This window comes from Salvelinus alpinus, chromosome 5, assembly GCF_045679555.1.
Source record: "Salvelinus alpinus chromosome 5, SLU_Salpinus.1, whole genome shotgun sequence".
In the NCBI taxonomy this organism is placed as follows: domain Eukaryota; kingdom Metazoa; phylum Chordata; class Actinopteri; order Salmoniformes; family Salmonidae; genus Salvelinus; species Salvelinus alpinus.
In genome coordinates this window covers 76,676,420-76,692,662 of record NC_092090.1, presented here as the reverse complement: position 1 = coordinate 76,692,662, position 16,243 = coordinate 76,676,420, and the positions used below count along the sequence as shown (strand labels likewise).

Sequence of the window (16,243 nt, the reverse complement as noted above, 5' to 3'; positions counted from 1 at the left end):
CATGGTCATAACCATTAACTAATGTCATAACAGCTGACAACCTGTCATAATATGGTCATAACATTGTCATAACCCATATATTTACACCTGTTGTGACATATATTGCATTATTTTATGGCTGGTTATGACACTTACATAAGAGTGTCAAAACCCACATTTATTCAAACTAGTTTTTTCCCCTGCCAAGAAGTTTCCTTTCGTTTGAAAGTTTGTTTCTTAAATCCTTTGTTGTTGTTGTAATAAATGATTTATAGTCATGTTTTATTCATCATATTTTAAATAACTTTATGACACTCATGAAGAATTATGACCATACTGTGTCACTTTACTTGGACTAAGAAAATACACTTTATTACACTGTCAAAAAGCATTATGACCTTAATAATCATACAAGCCAGATAGGCCTATCTCGTACACACCCTTATATCAGTCATCAGTCAAAAAGAGGGTGTCTGGTCCTGCTCCTGAAATCTGTTCCTGCATTCATCTCAGTCATCAGCAACAGAGCATTGGGGTAAGCTGCATGTCTGACATCAATGTGTACACAATTACAATGATAATTTAATATGGTCAACAACAAAAAAATTGATATAACATAAACATACTGTTGACACAGACTATGGTGTAATGGAATGTTTTTGCTTTGTGTGGTAGGTTTTGTCGGTTTTTACACTCTTATGTAGGTGTCATAACCAGCCATAAAATAACACAATATATATCATGACAGATCTAAACATGTGTCATGACAGTGTTTCTGACCATATTATGACAGGTTATGACATATTATGACATGGTTATGACGCTGGGTGTCAAGTAAAGTGTTACCAAGCAAGATCATACAGAATATAATTTCATGCAATGCATTTACGCAAAGTGCAATGCAATCACAACTTTAAATGCATGCACAAGCCTCCACAAATGTTGACTCCTCCATCCGTCGGCAGTAAATCATACCAATCTGAAATGCTTCAAATCGTACCTGGGAGTCGGAAAGTTGGAAAACATCCTTATAAGCCAAATAGACCAGGAAAGAGTTGACACCTAAAGATAGAAAACTTATGAGCAATAGTAGCAATAGACAAAGGGTTAGCAAAGGGAGAGGAAAGGACAGTCACAGGAAGGAAATAAACCACAAGGAGAGTCTTAGTAGAAATCATAGCTCCCCCACCCCAACTGACATGAGTGAATGGGTGACAATGGTTTGTGTAATTGTGTTAGTTGCGTACCGTGGTCCTTCACCAGGCTCTCCATCTCCTCCTGCATGCCCTTGTGCCAGTTAGTGATGTCCACATGCAGGGAGTAGTCACAGCAGGACTTGCTGTCGGCCCATTCCCTCCACTGGTTGAACGCTGCCACCAGGCTCACACCAGGTTCTGGAACCACATGATCAACTACAGACAGACAGACAGACAAACACCATTGTCATTGAAACCACCTTAGCAGTAACATTATCGCGTTTTACAGAAGCCAGACATAATATTCAAAACCATGAGGCAACATGAATATCTGCAAAGGGTAAATTAGTAACAAATGTTTTGGCTGGTTGATATCGGTATTTCAGAATCTAGAAGTTTCTGTAAAGTGTGTCATTGGGGATGAAGCATTTCATTAGTACATACCTATCATGGTGGTTCCCCCAGCCAAAGCAGCACGGGTGCCCTGGTAGAAGTCATCTGCTGACACCATGCCCCTGTCTGGCATCTGGAAGCGTGTGTGCACATCTATGCCCCCGGGCATCACCATGCGTCCATGGGCATCAATGATCTTCACCCCACCAGGAACTATCAGGTTCTCTCCAATTTGCCTGAGGAGAAGAAATGTATTAAGAGAGGGAGAGACCAGAAATGATCAAAGGCATTACAAAATAAGATACTGTTTTTTCCCATATATATATATAGCCAACAAAAGTGCCAACAATGGCGCTCGAACTAATAAGACTTACTTGATGACTCCATCCTCGATATAGATGTCAGCAAAGAAAGACTGGTCATCATTTACAATCTTTCCACATTTGATAAGGAGACGATCACTCTGTGAGAAGAGATGGAATTTAATTTGTGACTTAATTGTGTTAACAGCAATGAGCACCACAACCCATTGATGATAGATTTAAAAAGCATACTTCATATTGGACAAATTTGGCATGAAAGGTAAGCTAGCCAATACTCAACCCCAGCACATCCATCCATCCAGGAGAGCTTCAACAGAACCTAACTGAATAGAAGCACATCAGAGGCATACCATAAGGGACTAAAAATCTCCACACAAGGATAGAGTCCTTAGTATGCATTTCTGTATAAAAAGCACTAGGGCTTGACCAAGACATGGCCATTGTCTTGTCTGCCAAGAAACCCCAAACAACAATGCATAAGCAGAGCTAAATCAGAAACAAAGTAACACCCAATTGTATTCAACAATATATTTTTAAGTGTTTTATCGAAATGGAAAAATTCAAACAAAAGGACACATGCTTATGGCCACAATTTTCTTTATTTTTGTGATCTTTCTGCAAAGTTATCTTCTTAACCAACAAGAGCTGTTTCTTTCTCTGTCAAACCAGTGATGCAGTTAAGGGGAATTCCGACACATACTCAGAATGTCTCTACCCTAAGTATACAAAACATTAAGAACACCTGCTCTTTCCATGACAGACTGACAAGGTGAATCCAGGTGAAAGCTATGATCCCTTATTGATGTCACTTGTTAAATCCACTTCAATCAGTGTAGATGAAGGGGAGGAGATAGGTTAAAGAAGGATTTTTAAGCCTTGAGACAATTGAGACATGGATTGTGTATGTTTGCTGTTAATGGGGTGAATGGGCAAGACAGATTTAAGTACCTTTTGAACAGGGTATGGTAGTAAGTGCCACCGGTTTGTGTCAAGAACTGCAACGCTGCTGGGTTTTCACACTCAACAGTTTCCTGTGTGTATCAAGAATGGTCCACCACCCAAAGGACATCCAGCCAACTTGACACAACTGTGGGAAGCATTTGAGACAACATGGGCAAGCATCCCTGTGGAATGCTTTCGACAAATTGCAGAGTCCATGCCCCGACGAATTGAGGCTGTTCTGAGGGCAAATGGGGTGCACCTCAATATTAGGAAGGTGTTCCTAATGTTTTCTATACTCAGTGTATATCATGTGAGTACAGAAAATCTACAAAAAAAGTATGCACTCAATACTGTAAGTTGCGCTGGATAAGAGCGCTTGCTAAATGACTGAAATGTAAAAATGAGTGCAAAGATTAGGCTAATGCCCAACTGAAATGCCTTTTAAAACAACCACTACTCAGACAACACTTGGCTTCTCCATTTTTACTAGGCTATTGGCCATTTATTTCATATAGAATAAGGCTTTATGTGTTAAGTCATGACATATTCCACCCTGATCACAAACAGCTCAGATCTTGAGGGGTAGCCTAGTTCAGTCTGAGATACAGGGCTGTGTAGAGTAGAGCATGGCTTAATGGAAGACCAGGAGCATCCACTTAAGAGTAGGACAAATAATCCCATTTCCATCTGAGGAGAGCATCTACTGTTGGCTCGGGCTGGCCTACTTCTCATCAGCCCTTCTTCTCATCTGGCCTTCCTCGGGGAGTGTGAGCTGAGTAGCTAACTTAATGAGGCCGATAGAGTTTCATCCTCTCTCCAGACCATACAGCAGTCACAAGATGTAGAGTGTTAGTATCCCCTAGCTAGCACACTGCCCTGAGTGCTTTCACAATCAGACAGTGACCTATAGCCTACAACTAATAGTTGTGGTGGTCGCACAGAAGACTGAACAGGCCTCACAAAACTGCATTCTTCCAGCATGATCTAACAGTCTATTATCTTCAAATGGGTCAGTTGACTTCAGATTAGACCACATTTCTGCACTCAACCAGAAAAAGGAAAATAACAGGCCTGAGTGCAAGGGCAAATTGGTTCCAATATCCTGTTTCATATGTCTTTGATAAATCATGAGTGATCTTGTCTTACTTATCTTCATCTGTTCAACATCCATAGTAGAAGTCGACCGATTATGATTTTTCAACGCCGATACCAATATCGATTATTGGAGGACCAAAAAAAGCCAATACCGATTAATCAGCCGATTTTTTAAATTTATTTGTAATAATGACAATTACAACAATACTGAATGAACACTTTTATTTTAACATAATACATCAATAAAATCAATTTAGCCTCAAATAAATCATGAAACATGTTCAATTTGGTTTAAATAATGCAAAAACAAACTGTTGGAGAAGAAAGTAAAAGTGCAATATGTGCCATGTAAAAAAGCTAACGTTTAAGTTTCTTGCTCAGAACATGAGAACATATGAAAGCTGGTGGTTCCTTTTAACATGAGTCTTCAATATTCCCAGGTAAGAAGTTTTAGGTTGTAGTTATTATAGGAATTATAGGACTATTTCTCTCTATACCATTTGTATTTCATATACCTTTAACTATTGGATGTTCTTATAGGCACTATAGTATTGCTAGTGTAACAGTATAGCTTCCGTCCCTCTCCTCGCCCCTACCTGGGCTCGAACCAGGAACACATCGACAACAGCCATCCTCGAAGCATTGTTACCCATCGCTCCACAAAAGCCGCGGCCCTTGCAGAGCAAGGGGAACAACTACTTCAAGGTCTCAGAGCGAGTGACGTCACCAATTGAAACGCTATTAGCGCGCACCCCGCTAACTAGCTAGCCATTTCACATCGGTTACACCAGCCTAATCTCGGGAGTTGATAGGCTTGAAGTCATAAACAGCTCAATGCTTGAAGCACAGCGAAGAGCTGCTAGCAAACGCACGAAAGTGCTGTTTGAATGAATGCTTCACGAGCTTGCTGCTGCCTACCATCGCTCAGTAAGACTGCTCTATCAAATATCAAATCATAGACTTAATTATAACATAATAACACACAAAAATACGAGCCTTAGGTCATTAATATGGTAAAATCTGGAAACTATCATTTCGAAAACAAAACGTTTATTCTTTCAGTGAAATACGGAACCGTTCCGTATTTTATCTAACGGGTGGCATCCCTAAGTCTAAATATTGCTGTTACATTGCACAATCTTCAATGTTATGTCATAATTATGTACAATTCTGGCAAATTTGTTAGGAATAAATGGTCTTCACACAGTTCGCAACAAGCCAGGCAGCCCAAACTGCTGCATATACCCTGACTGCTTGCATGGAACGCAAGAGAAGTGACACAATTTCCCTAGTTAAAAGAAATTCATGTTAGCAGGCAATATTAACTAAATATGCAGGTTTAAAAATATATACTTGTGTATTGATTTTAAAGAAAGGCATTGATGTTTATGGTTAGGTACACATTGGTGCAACGACAGTGCTTGTTTCGCGAATGCGCTTGTTAAATCAACACCCATTTACATTTACATTTAAGTCATTTAGCAGACGCTCTTATCCAGAGCGACTTACAAATTGGTGCATTCACCTTATGATATCCAGTGGAACAACCACTTTACAATAGTGCATCTAACTCTTTTAAGGGGGAGGGGGGGGTTAGGAGGATTACTTTATCCTATCCTAGGTATTCCTTAAAGAGGTGGGGTTTCAGGTGTCTCCGGAAGGTGGTGATTGACTCCGCTGACCTGGCGTCGTGAGGGAGTTTGTTCCACCATTGGGGTGCCAGAGCAGCGAACAGTTTTGACTGGGCTGAGCGGGAACTGTATTTCCTCAGAGGTAGGGAGGCGAGCAGGCCAGAGGTGGATGAACGCAGTGCCCTTGTTTGGGTGTAGGGCCTGATCAGAGCCTGAAGGTACGGAGGTGCCGTTCCCCTCACAGCTCCGTAGGCAAGCACCATGGTCTTGTAGCGGATGCGAGCTTCAACTGGAAGCCAGTGGAGAGAGCGGAGGAGCGGGGTGACGTGAGAGAACTTGGGAAGGTTGAACACCAGACGGGCTGCGGCGTTCTGGATGAGTTGTAGGGGTTTAATCGCACAGGCAGGGAGCCCAGCCAACAGCGAGTTGCAGTAATCCAGACGGGAGATGACAAGTGCCTGGATTAGGACCTGCGCCGCTTCCTGTGTGAGGCAGGGTCGTACTCTGCGAATGTTGTAGAGCATGAACCTACAGGAACGGGTCACCGCCTTGATGTGAGTTGAGAACGACAGGGTGTTGTCCAGGATCACGCCAAGGTTCTTAGCGCTCTGGGAGGAGGACACAATGGAGTTGTCAACCGTGATGGCGAGATCATGGAACGGGCAGTCCTTCCCCGGGAGGAAGAGCAGCTCCGTCTTGCCGAGGTTCAGCTTGAGGTGGTGATCCGTCATCCACACTGATATGTCTGCCAGACATGCAGAGATGCGATTCGCCACCTGGTTATCAGAGGGGGGAAAGGAGAAGATTAATTGTGTGTCGTCTGCATAGCAATGATAGGAGAGGCCATGTGAGGATATGACAGAGCCAAGTGACTTGGTGTATAGCGAGAATAGGAGAGGGCCTAGAACAGAGCCCTGGGGGACACCAGTGGTGAGAGCACGTGGTGCGGAGACAGATTCTCGCCACGCCACCTGGTAGGAGCGACCTGTCAGGTAGGACGCAATCCAAGCGTGGGCCGCGCCGGAGATGCCCAGCTCGGAGAGGGTGGAGAGGAGGATCTGATGGTTCACAGTATCAAAGGCAGCCGATAGGTCTAGAAGGATGAGAGCAGAGGAGAGAGAGTTAGCTTTAGCAGTGCGGAGCGCCTCCGTGACACAGAGAAGAGCAGTCTCAGTTGAATGACTAGTCTTGAAACCTGACTGATTTGGATCAAGAAGGTCATTCTGAGAGAGATAGCAGGAGAGCTGGCCAAGGACGGCACGTTCAAGGGTTTTGGAGAGAAAAGAAAGAAGGGATACTGGTCTGTAGTTGTTGACATCGGAGGGATCGAGTGTAGGTTTTTTCAGAAGGGGTGCAACTCTCGCTCTCTTGAAGACGGAAGGGACGTAGCCAGCGGTCAAGGATGAGTTGATGAGCGAGGTGAGGTAAGGGAGAAGGTCTCCGGAAATGGTCTGGAGAAGAGAGGAGGGGATAGGGTCAAGCGGGCAGGTTGTTGGGCGGCCGGCCGTCACAAGACGCGAGATTTCATCTGGAGAGAGAGGGGAGAAAGAGGTCAAAGCACAGGGTAGGGCAGTGTGAGCAGAACCAGCGGTGTCGTTTGACTTAGCAAACGAGGATCGGATGTCGTCGACCTTCTTTTCAAAATGGTTGACGAAGTCATCCGCAGAGAGGGAGGAGGGGGGAGGAGGATTCAGGAGGGAGGAGAAGGTGGCAAAGAGCTTCCTAGGGTTAGAGGCAGATGCTTGGAATTTAGAGTGGTAGAAAGTGGCTTTAGCATCAGAGACAGAAGAGGAGAATGTAGAGAGGAGGGAGTGAAAGGATGCCAGGTCCGCAGGGAGGCGAGTTTTCCTCCATTTCCGCTCGGCTGCCCGGAGCCCTGTTCTGTGAGCTCGCAGTGAGTCGTCGAGCCACGGAGCAGGGGGGAGGACCGAGCCGGCCTGGAGGATAGGGGACATAGAGAGTCAAAGGATGCAGAAAGGGAGGAGAGGAGGGTTGAGGAGGCAGAATCAGGAGATAGGTTGGAGAAGGTTTGAGCAGAGGGAAGAGATGATAGGATGGAAGAGGAGAGAGTAGCGGGGGAGAGAGAGCGAAGGTTGGGACGGCGCGATACCATCCGAGTAGGGGCAGTGTGGGAAGTGTTAGATGAGAGCGAGAGGGAAAAGGATACAAGGTAGTGGTCGGAGACTTGGAGGGGAGTTGCAGTGAGATTAGTGGAAGAACAGCATCTAGTAAAGATGAGGTCAAGCGTATTGCCTGCCTTGTGAGTAGGGGGGGAAGGTGAGAGGGTGAGGTCAAAAGAGGAGAGGAGTGGAAAGAAGGAGGCAGAGAGGAATGAGTCAAAGGTAGACGTGGGGAGGTTAAAGTCACCCAGAACTGTGAGAGGTGAGCCATCCTCAGGAAAGGAGCTTATCAGGGCGTCAAGCTCATTGATGAACTCTCCAAGGGAACCTGGAGGGCGATAAATGATAAGGAAGTTAAGCTTGAAAGGGCTGGTAACTGTGACAGCATGGAATTCAAAGGAGGCGATAGACAGATGGGTCAGGGGAGAAAGAGAGAATGTCCACTTGGGAGAGATGAGGATCCCAGTGCCACCGCCCCGCTGACCAGAAGCTCTCGGGGTGTGCGAGAACACGTGGGCAGACGAGGCGAGAGCAGTAGGAGTAGCAGTGTTGTCAGTGGTAATCCATGTTTCCGTCAGTGCCAAGAAGTCGAGGGACTGGAGGGACGCATAGGCTGAGATGAACTCTGCCTTGTTGGCCGCAGATCGGCAGTTCCAGAGGCTGCCGGAGACCTGGAACTCCACGTGGGTCGTGCGCGCTGGAACCACCAGGTTAGAATGGCAGCGGCCACGCGGTGTGAAGCGTTTGTATGGTCTGTGCAGAGAGGAGAGAAGAGGGATAGACAGACACATAGTTGACAGGCTACAGAAGAGGCTACGCTAATGCAAAGGAGATTAGAATGACAAGTGGACTACACGTCTCGAATGTTCAGGAAGTTAAGCTTACGTTGCAAAAATAAAATAAAATCTTATTGACTAAAATGATATAGTACTGCTGGCGGTGAAGTAGGCTGGCTAGCAGTGGCTGCGTTGTTGACTTTGTTTGAACGTGTAGCTGGCTAGGTAACCTCTAACTGGCTAGGTAACCTCGACAATTTCTCAAAACTACACAATTATCTTGGATACAAGGACAGCAAAGACAACTATGTAGCTAGCTAACACTACGCTAATCAAGTCGTTCCGTTGTAATGTAAGTTGTAATGTGAGTTTCTACAGTGCTGCTATTCGGTAGAAGTTGGCTAGCTAGCAGTGTTAGCTAGCAGTGTTGACTAGGTAGGAGACGGCAGCGCAGCGCGGCGGACGAAAATAGCTGGCTAGTTAACCGAATAATTACTCTAACCAACTCTAAGCTACACAATTATCTTAGATACAAAGATAGCAAAGACAACTATGTAGCCAGCTAACACTACACTAATCAAGTCGTTCCGTTGTAATGTAATCGTTTCTCCAGTGCTGCTATGCTGCTATTCGGTGGCTAGCTGGCTAGCTAGCAGTGTTGACTACGTTACGTTACGAAAATAGCTGGCTAGTTAACCGAATAATTACTCTAACCAACTCTAAGCTACACAATTATCTTAGATACAAAGATAGCAAAGACAACTATGTAGCCAGCTAACACTACACTAATCAAGTCGTTCCGTTGTAATGTAATCGTTTGTCCAGTGCTGCTATGCTGCTATTCGGTGGCTAGCTGGCTAGCTAGCAGTGTTGACTACGTTACGTTACGACGAAAATAGCAGGCCAGCGAACCTCAATAACTACACAATTATCTTTGATACAAAGACGGCTATGTAGCTAGCTAAGATCAAACAAATCAAACCGTTGTACTGTAATGAAAATGAAAATGGTAAAACTACCTGTGGAGCGAAGCGGAATTGCGACTGCAATTCTCAAACACCCGTTTGAGAAATAGGCTGTGATTCGATGAGAAATTAACAGGCACCGCATCAATTATATGCAACACAGGACAAGCTAGATAAACTAGTAATATCATCAACCATGTGTAGTTAACTAGTGATTATGTTAAGATTGATTGTATTTTTATAAGCTAAGTTTAATGCTAGCTAGCAACTTACCTTTGCTTCTTGCTGCACTCGCGTAACAGGTAGTCAGCCTGCCATGCAGTCTCCTTGTGGAGTGCAATGTAATCGGCCACAATCGGTGTCCAAAAATGCCGATTATCGATTGTTATGAAAACTTGAAATCGGCCCTAATTAAATCGGCCATTCCGATTAATCGGTCGACCTCTAATCCATAGTAATATCTTTATTATAGGCCTATTAGAAAATAAGATGGAATCAGCACCTAAAACAAGGATGCAATCAATGCAACCATTCATGATAGTGGTTGATTCCACTGGGTATTCACAAGATGGAAACATTGAGTACAGAACATAATCAGTAATGTGTTATGCAATGAGATTTACACTACTATGCAAAACACTGACTTACTGTGTTTTAGTGTGTTTTATGTCTTGCCACTGGATCTCTTTATAAATACCTCACAAACAGAATGACTTCATGAGTCTCTGTCCCACCTAACAGCACCAGAGGAGGTTAAATGAACTAGGCCTATTTCTATACATACAGTATCTCTGAGACTGACAACCTCAAGGGCAAGCATAGAATGTATTTATTTCATGGACAAGATGTTAACAATAAGCCTATGCTATAATTGTGGAAAATCTGAGAAAACTCCATGCTGTGCAAACGCTTGACACAGTGATGAATTGAGAGGGAAATGAAATGCAACTATTGCACTTAATGGCATTTATAACAGGCCACACTAATGCATTATGACTAGTCCGGTAATGAAAATCCATATTGTCACTTAACCTCTCTTGGGTAGGGTGCAGTATTTTCACATCCGGATGAAAAGCGGGCCCAAAGTAAACTGCCTGTTACTTAGGCCCACTCAGGCCCAGAAGCAGAGGATATGCATATAATTGGTAGATTTGGATAGAACACACTCTAAAGTTTCTAAAACTGTTAAAATAATGTCTGTGAGTATAACAGAACTGATATGGCAGACGAAACACCGAGGACAAACCATTAAAAAAAATAAAAATAAATCAGCCTACCACTGTTTCCAATGACTTTCATGTTTATTATGAGGCGAAGTCCTCCCAGATTGCAGTTCCTAGGGCTTCCACTAGATGTCAACAGTCTTTAGAAAGAGTTTCAGGCTGGTTTTTGGAAAAATGAACTAGAAGTTGTAGTTTTTCTAAGTGGCTCCCATTTTGGCTGTAGTGTTTCCATGCGCGTGGATGAAAGCGCGTTATTTGTTATTTATCTCCGGTAATGAACATACTATTCTCCGTCTTAAAATGTTATTGTTTATTTACGTATTAGGGTACCTGAGGTTTGATTATAAACGTTGTTTGACTTGTTTGGATAAGTTTATTGCTAACATTTTGAAGGAGGGAAACCGGTGGATTATTGAATGAAGCGCGCCAGCTAAACTGAGTTTTTATGAATATAAAGAAGGACTTCATCGAACAAAAGGACCATTTGTGATGTAACTGTGACCGTTTGGAGTGCCAACAGAAGAAGATCTTCAAAGGTAAGGCATTTATTATATCGCTATTTCTGACTTTTGTGTCGCACCTGCCTGGTTGAAAAATGTTTTTCATGCTTTTGTATGTGGGGCGCTGTCCTCAGATAATCGCATGGTGTGTTTTCACCGTAAAGCCTTTTTAAAATCTGACACAGCGGCTGGATTAACAAGAAGTTAAGCTTTATTTTGATGTATAATACTTGTATTTTTATGAATGTTAAATATTTATATTTCTGTAATTTGAATTTCGCGCTCTGCAATTTCCCCGGATGTTAAAAGAAGAAGTTAAAAGGTATCCTCCTGCCTCGTGTACAGTGAGCTCAGTAAAATGCTGAGCTGGATGGGCTCTGTGGATGGATGAGTAATCTTTGTGACACGGAAATGATTCTGTACCAAACACTCTCTTGGAAATATTTAGGCTACACCACAAACATTGGTCAATTGGTCTAGGTCAGGGATGGGCAACTTTGATGGGGGTGGGGGCCACAAAACAATCTAAACTCAGGGGCCGCAGTGGCTCGCGGGTCTACATACCCACATCCATACCCACACATGCAGTCAGAGCCAGCCCTAACCTTTTGGGGGCCCTACGTGAAATTTTGTTGTTTTAGAGTTGAAAGATGTTTTAGAGTTAATTAACTGGCACGGGCCGCCAGTTGCCCATCCCTGGTCTAGGTCATTATAATAGCAGGTATATTACTACTTTCCATGGGATTGCATATCAATCACTGCTATGCAGTCTGTAGGCAAAATCTCATTTATTTTTTTATAGCACTGTTTGCTGATGAGGTGGTGCATCCAAAAGGGAACTACTGGAACAGAAAAGTAGAACAACAGCTCAATCTGTCAATGCCATGTACATTAGCAGCATCCCATAACTTCTCTCTTTGCATTTGGTGGGCTGAGAGAGGAGTGCGCAAGTAACAGGGCCAAGCCCTAAACCCTAGGATGCTTCAGTAACAGTGTTTCACATGGAAGATGTGAGTCAGCCACACCGCAATGAGATGGTGCCACTGGTACAGTTGATGGGAAAACAGCACATTGCTCTGTCCCCATTTTAAAGCCACAACACGCTGTCATTTGATGTCAGGTGCTTAGATAAGTCTGCTCCAGTTGTGAGAGAGAGCCGACAGCTGCCTGAAAATACCTCCCCCCAATCCCAGTTCCCTTCCATGTTGCCCTTGCAGAAACAAAAGGAACAGATCTCTAGAACCATTTTATTTCAATAATTCATATATTTTTGACAGGAACGCACACAAATGTGTGGTTTGTGCTATTTGATTAAAGACATTAAATGCCTAAATGTCATTACTACATGTAGAGTATGGCAGCATACAGACAAAAGCTAGGCCTTCACGGCAGGTAGCCTAGTGGATAGAGCGTTGGGCCAGTAACCGAAAGGTTGCTAGATCGAATCCCCGAGCTGACAAGGTAATCATCTGTAATTCTGCCCCTGAACAAGGCAGTTAACCCACTGTTCCTAGGCTGTAATTGTAAATAAGAATTTGTTCTTAACTGAATTGCCTAGTTAAATATAAAAACAGTTTACAGCAAGGATGGATTTAATCCAATGACCTACTTTTCATTAAAGGTTTTTGCCCTTTTAACTCCTAAGGTTATGACCCCCTCCCTAAATGTCATCATGGCAAATCAACCTTTTGCTGTCTAGGGTTGATAAGACGAATTGTTGTGACAAATACATATGTATTCAATAAATGAATACATTTTCCCCAAAAAACATTGTATTATTGTTGCTGGGATTTTCCCCACATTTTAATTTATATTGTGGTATCCCCATAGTCTATAGCTACAGTATTACCAATAAGGAATTACAAGTATATTAGAATCCATCTGAATATAAGGATGGAAAATATAAAAGATTTGTCCCAATCATCCATTCTTGTTCCTGATCCTGTCGGCTAGGCTAAATCGTCTAACATGGTAGGATATGGAATGGCTAAAAAATAGCATGCACACAATAAAATGAGCGTCTTGACGATTATTCCAATGACATGAGCGCATGAACTGGAGTTCCAATTATGACCAATTACCCTGCCTTTGTTAATTATTGCAAAGCAAGTGGTGACATTGCATTGGTATGAATGCCCCCTCTCCCCTTCCCCTCCGATAGCGTAATAACTACAGCTAGCACAGTCTAGCTGTTTAATCCCTACTGCTAGTTTATTCATGGGTATAGATTTTACACACAATTGTTAAATTATGAGCATTTAAAACACTACTCACTGTAATGCGTGGTATATTTTTCTTTCCCTGGTATCTGGACATCTTAGCGGCGCGTTGTCAGCGTCCTCGTTTATGGCTGTCACCTCACTGATGTTAGCTAGACCGCTAGCAATGAAAGGGATGGATGCTCGGATGCGTTGAGACCAGTCGACGCTCAGACAAAATTGTGTCTCCGGCTATCGCCTGACTAAATTCGTGAAATAGCTCAATCCGTTCCAACTAGGTTTGCTGAATGAATTTAAAAGGTTTGACAGCCTTTCCTCACGTTCCAATGCTGCGCCAAACCTGTCCAGCAGTCACCAAGCGATAAGATAAACAGTGATGAGGGCCACGGCCACCGTGCATGCGCAATGCCCCACCCTGCCTCTCCACTCACCTGCTGCAGGCCAAGTCTAGAGGATGGATGGGAGACTAGGAGTGACACTGATGCTTATTCGACTTGTCTGAAACAATGCAACTTCCTTTAATTAGAAAGGACAAGCAAAGTCCAATGACATGAGCGCATGAACTGGCGTTCCATGTTTGACCAATTACCCTGCATTTGTTTATTATAGCAGTGCAAGTGGTGACATTACATTGGTATGAATGGAATGAACTGGTAATAAACCTGAAATAAGATCTTTTCTCAGATATCAAATATTTTTCTCAAAAACACACACTGCATTAAAATTATCTTTTGAACAATTAATTATGACAGATACAACCCCTGTATCCCAGTCTAGACTGAGTAGGTGTGGAAATGATCCTTTCATGTATGAGTGGTGACTAATTAGAGTAATGAGGAAAAGGCCCACACACTAATATCCCTGTATCCCCTCTATTGGTGGTATAGGAACAATCTACCGTCAGGTTTAAATTTGTTACACCTTTGATGATTGAAACCAATTATGTGTATTTAGTAATATACATAGTGTGTGGAAGCATTATGGATTAAATGCTGTTATGTTTCATCAAACAATACGAGTCAGGTGTGCATGTTGATTTAATTATTTAATTCATTCAGGGATGTATTGTGCATATTCTGTTTAATTTAATGTAATATAAATGCAATTAGATTGCTTTTAAAATGAGGAAGGAAGCCATTCATACGTATACGCATAGTCATGTGGCCAAGTAGCAGTTTGTCCATGTAGGTAGAAATTTCAGCACATACAGTGCATTCAGAAAGTATTCAGACCCCTTCTTCACATTTTTATGTTACAGCCTTATTCTAAAATGGATTCAATTATTTCCCCCCTCAAATCTACACACAATGCCCCATAATGACAGCCAACAGGTTTTTAGAAATGTTTGCAAATGTATTAAAATATATATATCTGAAATACCTTTACATAAGTATTCAGACCCTTTGCTATGAGACTCGAAATTGAGCTCAAGTGCATCCTGTTTCCATTGATCATCCATGAGATGTTTCTACAACTTGATTGGAGTCCTCCTGTAGTGAATTCAATTGATTGTACATGATTTGCAAAGGCACACACCTGTCTATATGGAGGTCCCACAGTTGACAGTGCATGTCAGAGCAAAAACCAAGCCATGAGGTCGAAGAAATTGTCCGTAGAGCTCCGAGAGGGGATTGTGACAAGGCACAGATCTGTGGAAGAGTACCAAAAAAAAATTCTGCAGCATTGAAGGTCCTCAAGAACACTGGCCTCCATCATTCTTAAAATGGAAGAAGTTTGGAACCACCAAGACAGTTCATAGAGCTGGCCGCCCGGCCAAACTGAGCAATCAGGGGAGAAGGGCCTTGGTTAGGGAGGTGACCAAAAACCCGATGGTCATTCTGACAGAGCTCCTATGTGGAGAACCTTCCAGAAGGACAACAATCTCTACAGCACTCCACCAATCAGGCCTTTATGCTAGTGGCCAGATAGAAGCCACTCCTCAGTAAAAGGCACGATGGCCAACTTGGAGTTTGCCAAGACACCCAAAGGACTCCGACCATGAGAAACAAGATTCTCTGGTCTGATGAAACCAAGATTGAAATCCTTGGCCTGAATGCCAAGCGTCTGGAGGAAACCTGGCACCATCCCTACGGTGAAGCATGGCGGCAGCATCATGCTGTGGGGATGTTTTTCAGCGGCAGGGACTGGGAGACTGGTCCGGATCAAGGGAAAGATGAATGGAGCAAAATACAGAGATCCTTGATGAAAGCCTGCTCCAGAGCGCTCAGGACCTCAGACTGTGCAGCGACTCTCCTCAACCAACCTGACAGAGCTGGAAAGGATCTGCAGAGAAGAATGGGAGAAACTCCCCAAATACAGGTGTGCCAAGCTTGTAGCATCATACCCAAGACTTAAGGCTGTAATTGCTGCCAAAGGTGCTTCAAAGTACTGAGTAAAGGGTCTGAATAATTATGTAAATGTGATTTCAGTTTGTTTTTAATAAAATGTGTAAAAAAAAAATCTAAAAACCTGTTTTTGCTTTGTCATTATGGGGGTATTGTGTGTAGATTGATGAGGGGGAAACTATTTAATACATTTTAGAATAAGGCTGTAATGTAACAAAATGTGGAAAAAGTCGAGGGGGTCTGAATATTTTCCGAATGCACTGTACCACTTCTTTCAACATCAGAACATCTGCTGTAAGCCAATCGAGATGTCTGAAATCCCCAAACCTCTCCTCTGTTGCCATGGGTTAAGAGGTATTTATCCCTCAGAGTATAATAGAAACATGAATTAATGGGATGAACCAAGAGGGATCTGTTCCTTACAAAACAGTGTTTCGGCATACACAGACAAAAACGTAAGCATTCATTTAGAGAGCATGCTGAGGCTAAGAGGACAGACATCTTAATACAGTACTTTTCTATTTACACAATATTTC

At 43.1% G+C, this 16,243-nt stretch overlaps 1 protein-coding gene across 2 annotated transcripts in view; it reads right to left on the bottom strand.

Moving 5' to 3' along the window:
* The window catches only part of LOC139576836 (dihydropyrimidinase-related protein 2-like), a 36,676-nt gene extending 22,880 nt beyond the window's left edge, over nucleotides 1-13,796 (bottom strand). The window contains exons 1-6 of one of the 2 annotated variants that reach the window (XM_071403360.1): nucleotides 13,418-13,796; nucleotides 2,172-2,214; nucleotides 1,943-2,031; nucleotides 1,620-1,804; nucleotides 1,227-1,391; nucleotides 980-1,041 (exon numbers count right to left, since the gene is read on the bottom strand). In XM_071403360.1, coding sequence (XP_071259461.1) covers nucleotides 980-1,041; nucleotides 1,227-1,391; nucleotides 1,620-1,804; nucleotides 1,943-2,031; nucleotides 2,172-2,189 — 519 coding nt within the window. In that variant the 5' untranslated portion in view covers nucleotides 2,190-2,214; nucleotides 13,418-13,796. The remainder of the gene's footprint in view (nucleotides 1-979; nucleotides 1,042-1,226; nucleotides 1,392-1,619; nucleotides 1,805-1,942; nucleotides 2,032-2,171; nucleotides 2,215-13,417) is intronic. The other variant, XM_071403359.1, reaches the window with a different exon arrangement.
* Between the last annotated feature and the right edge of the window lie 2,447 nt (nucleotides 13,797-16,243).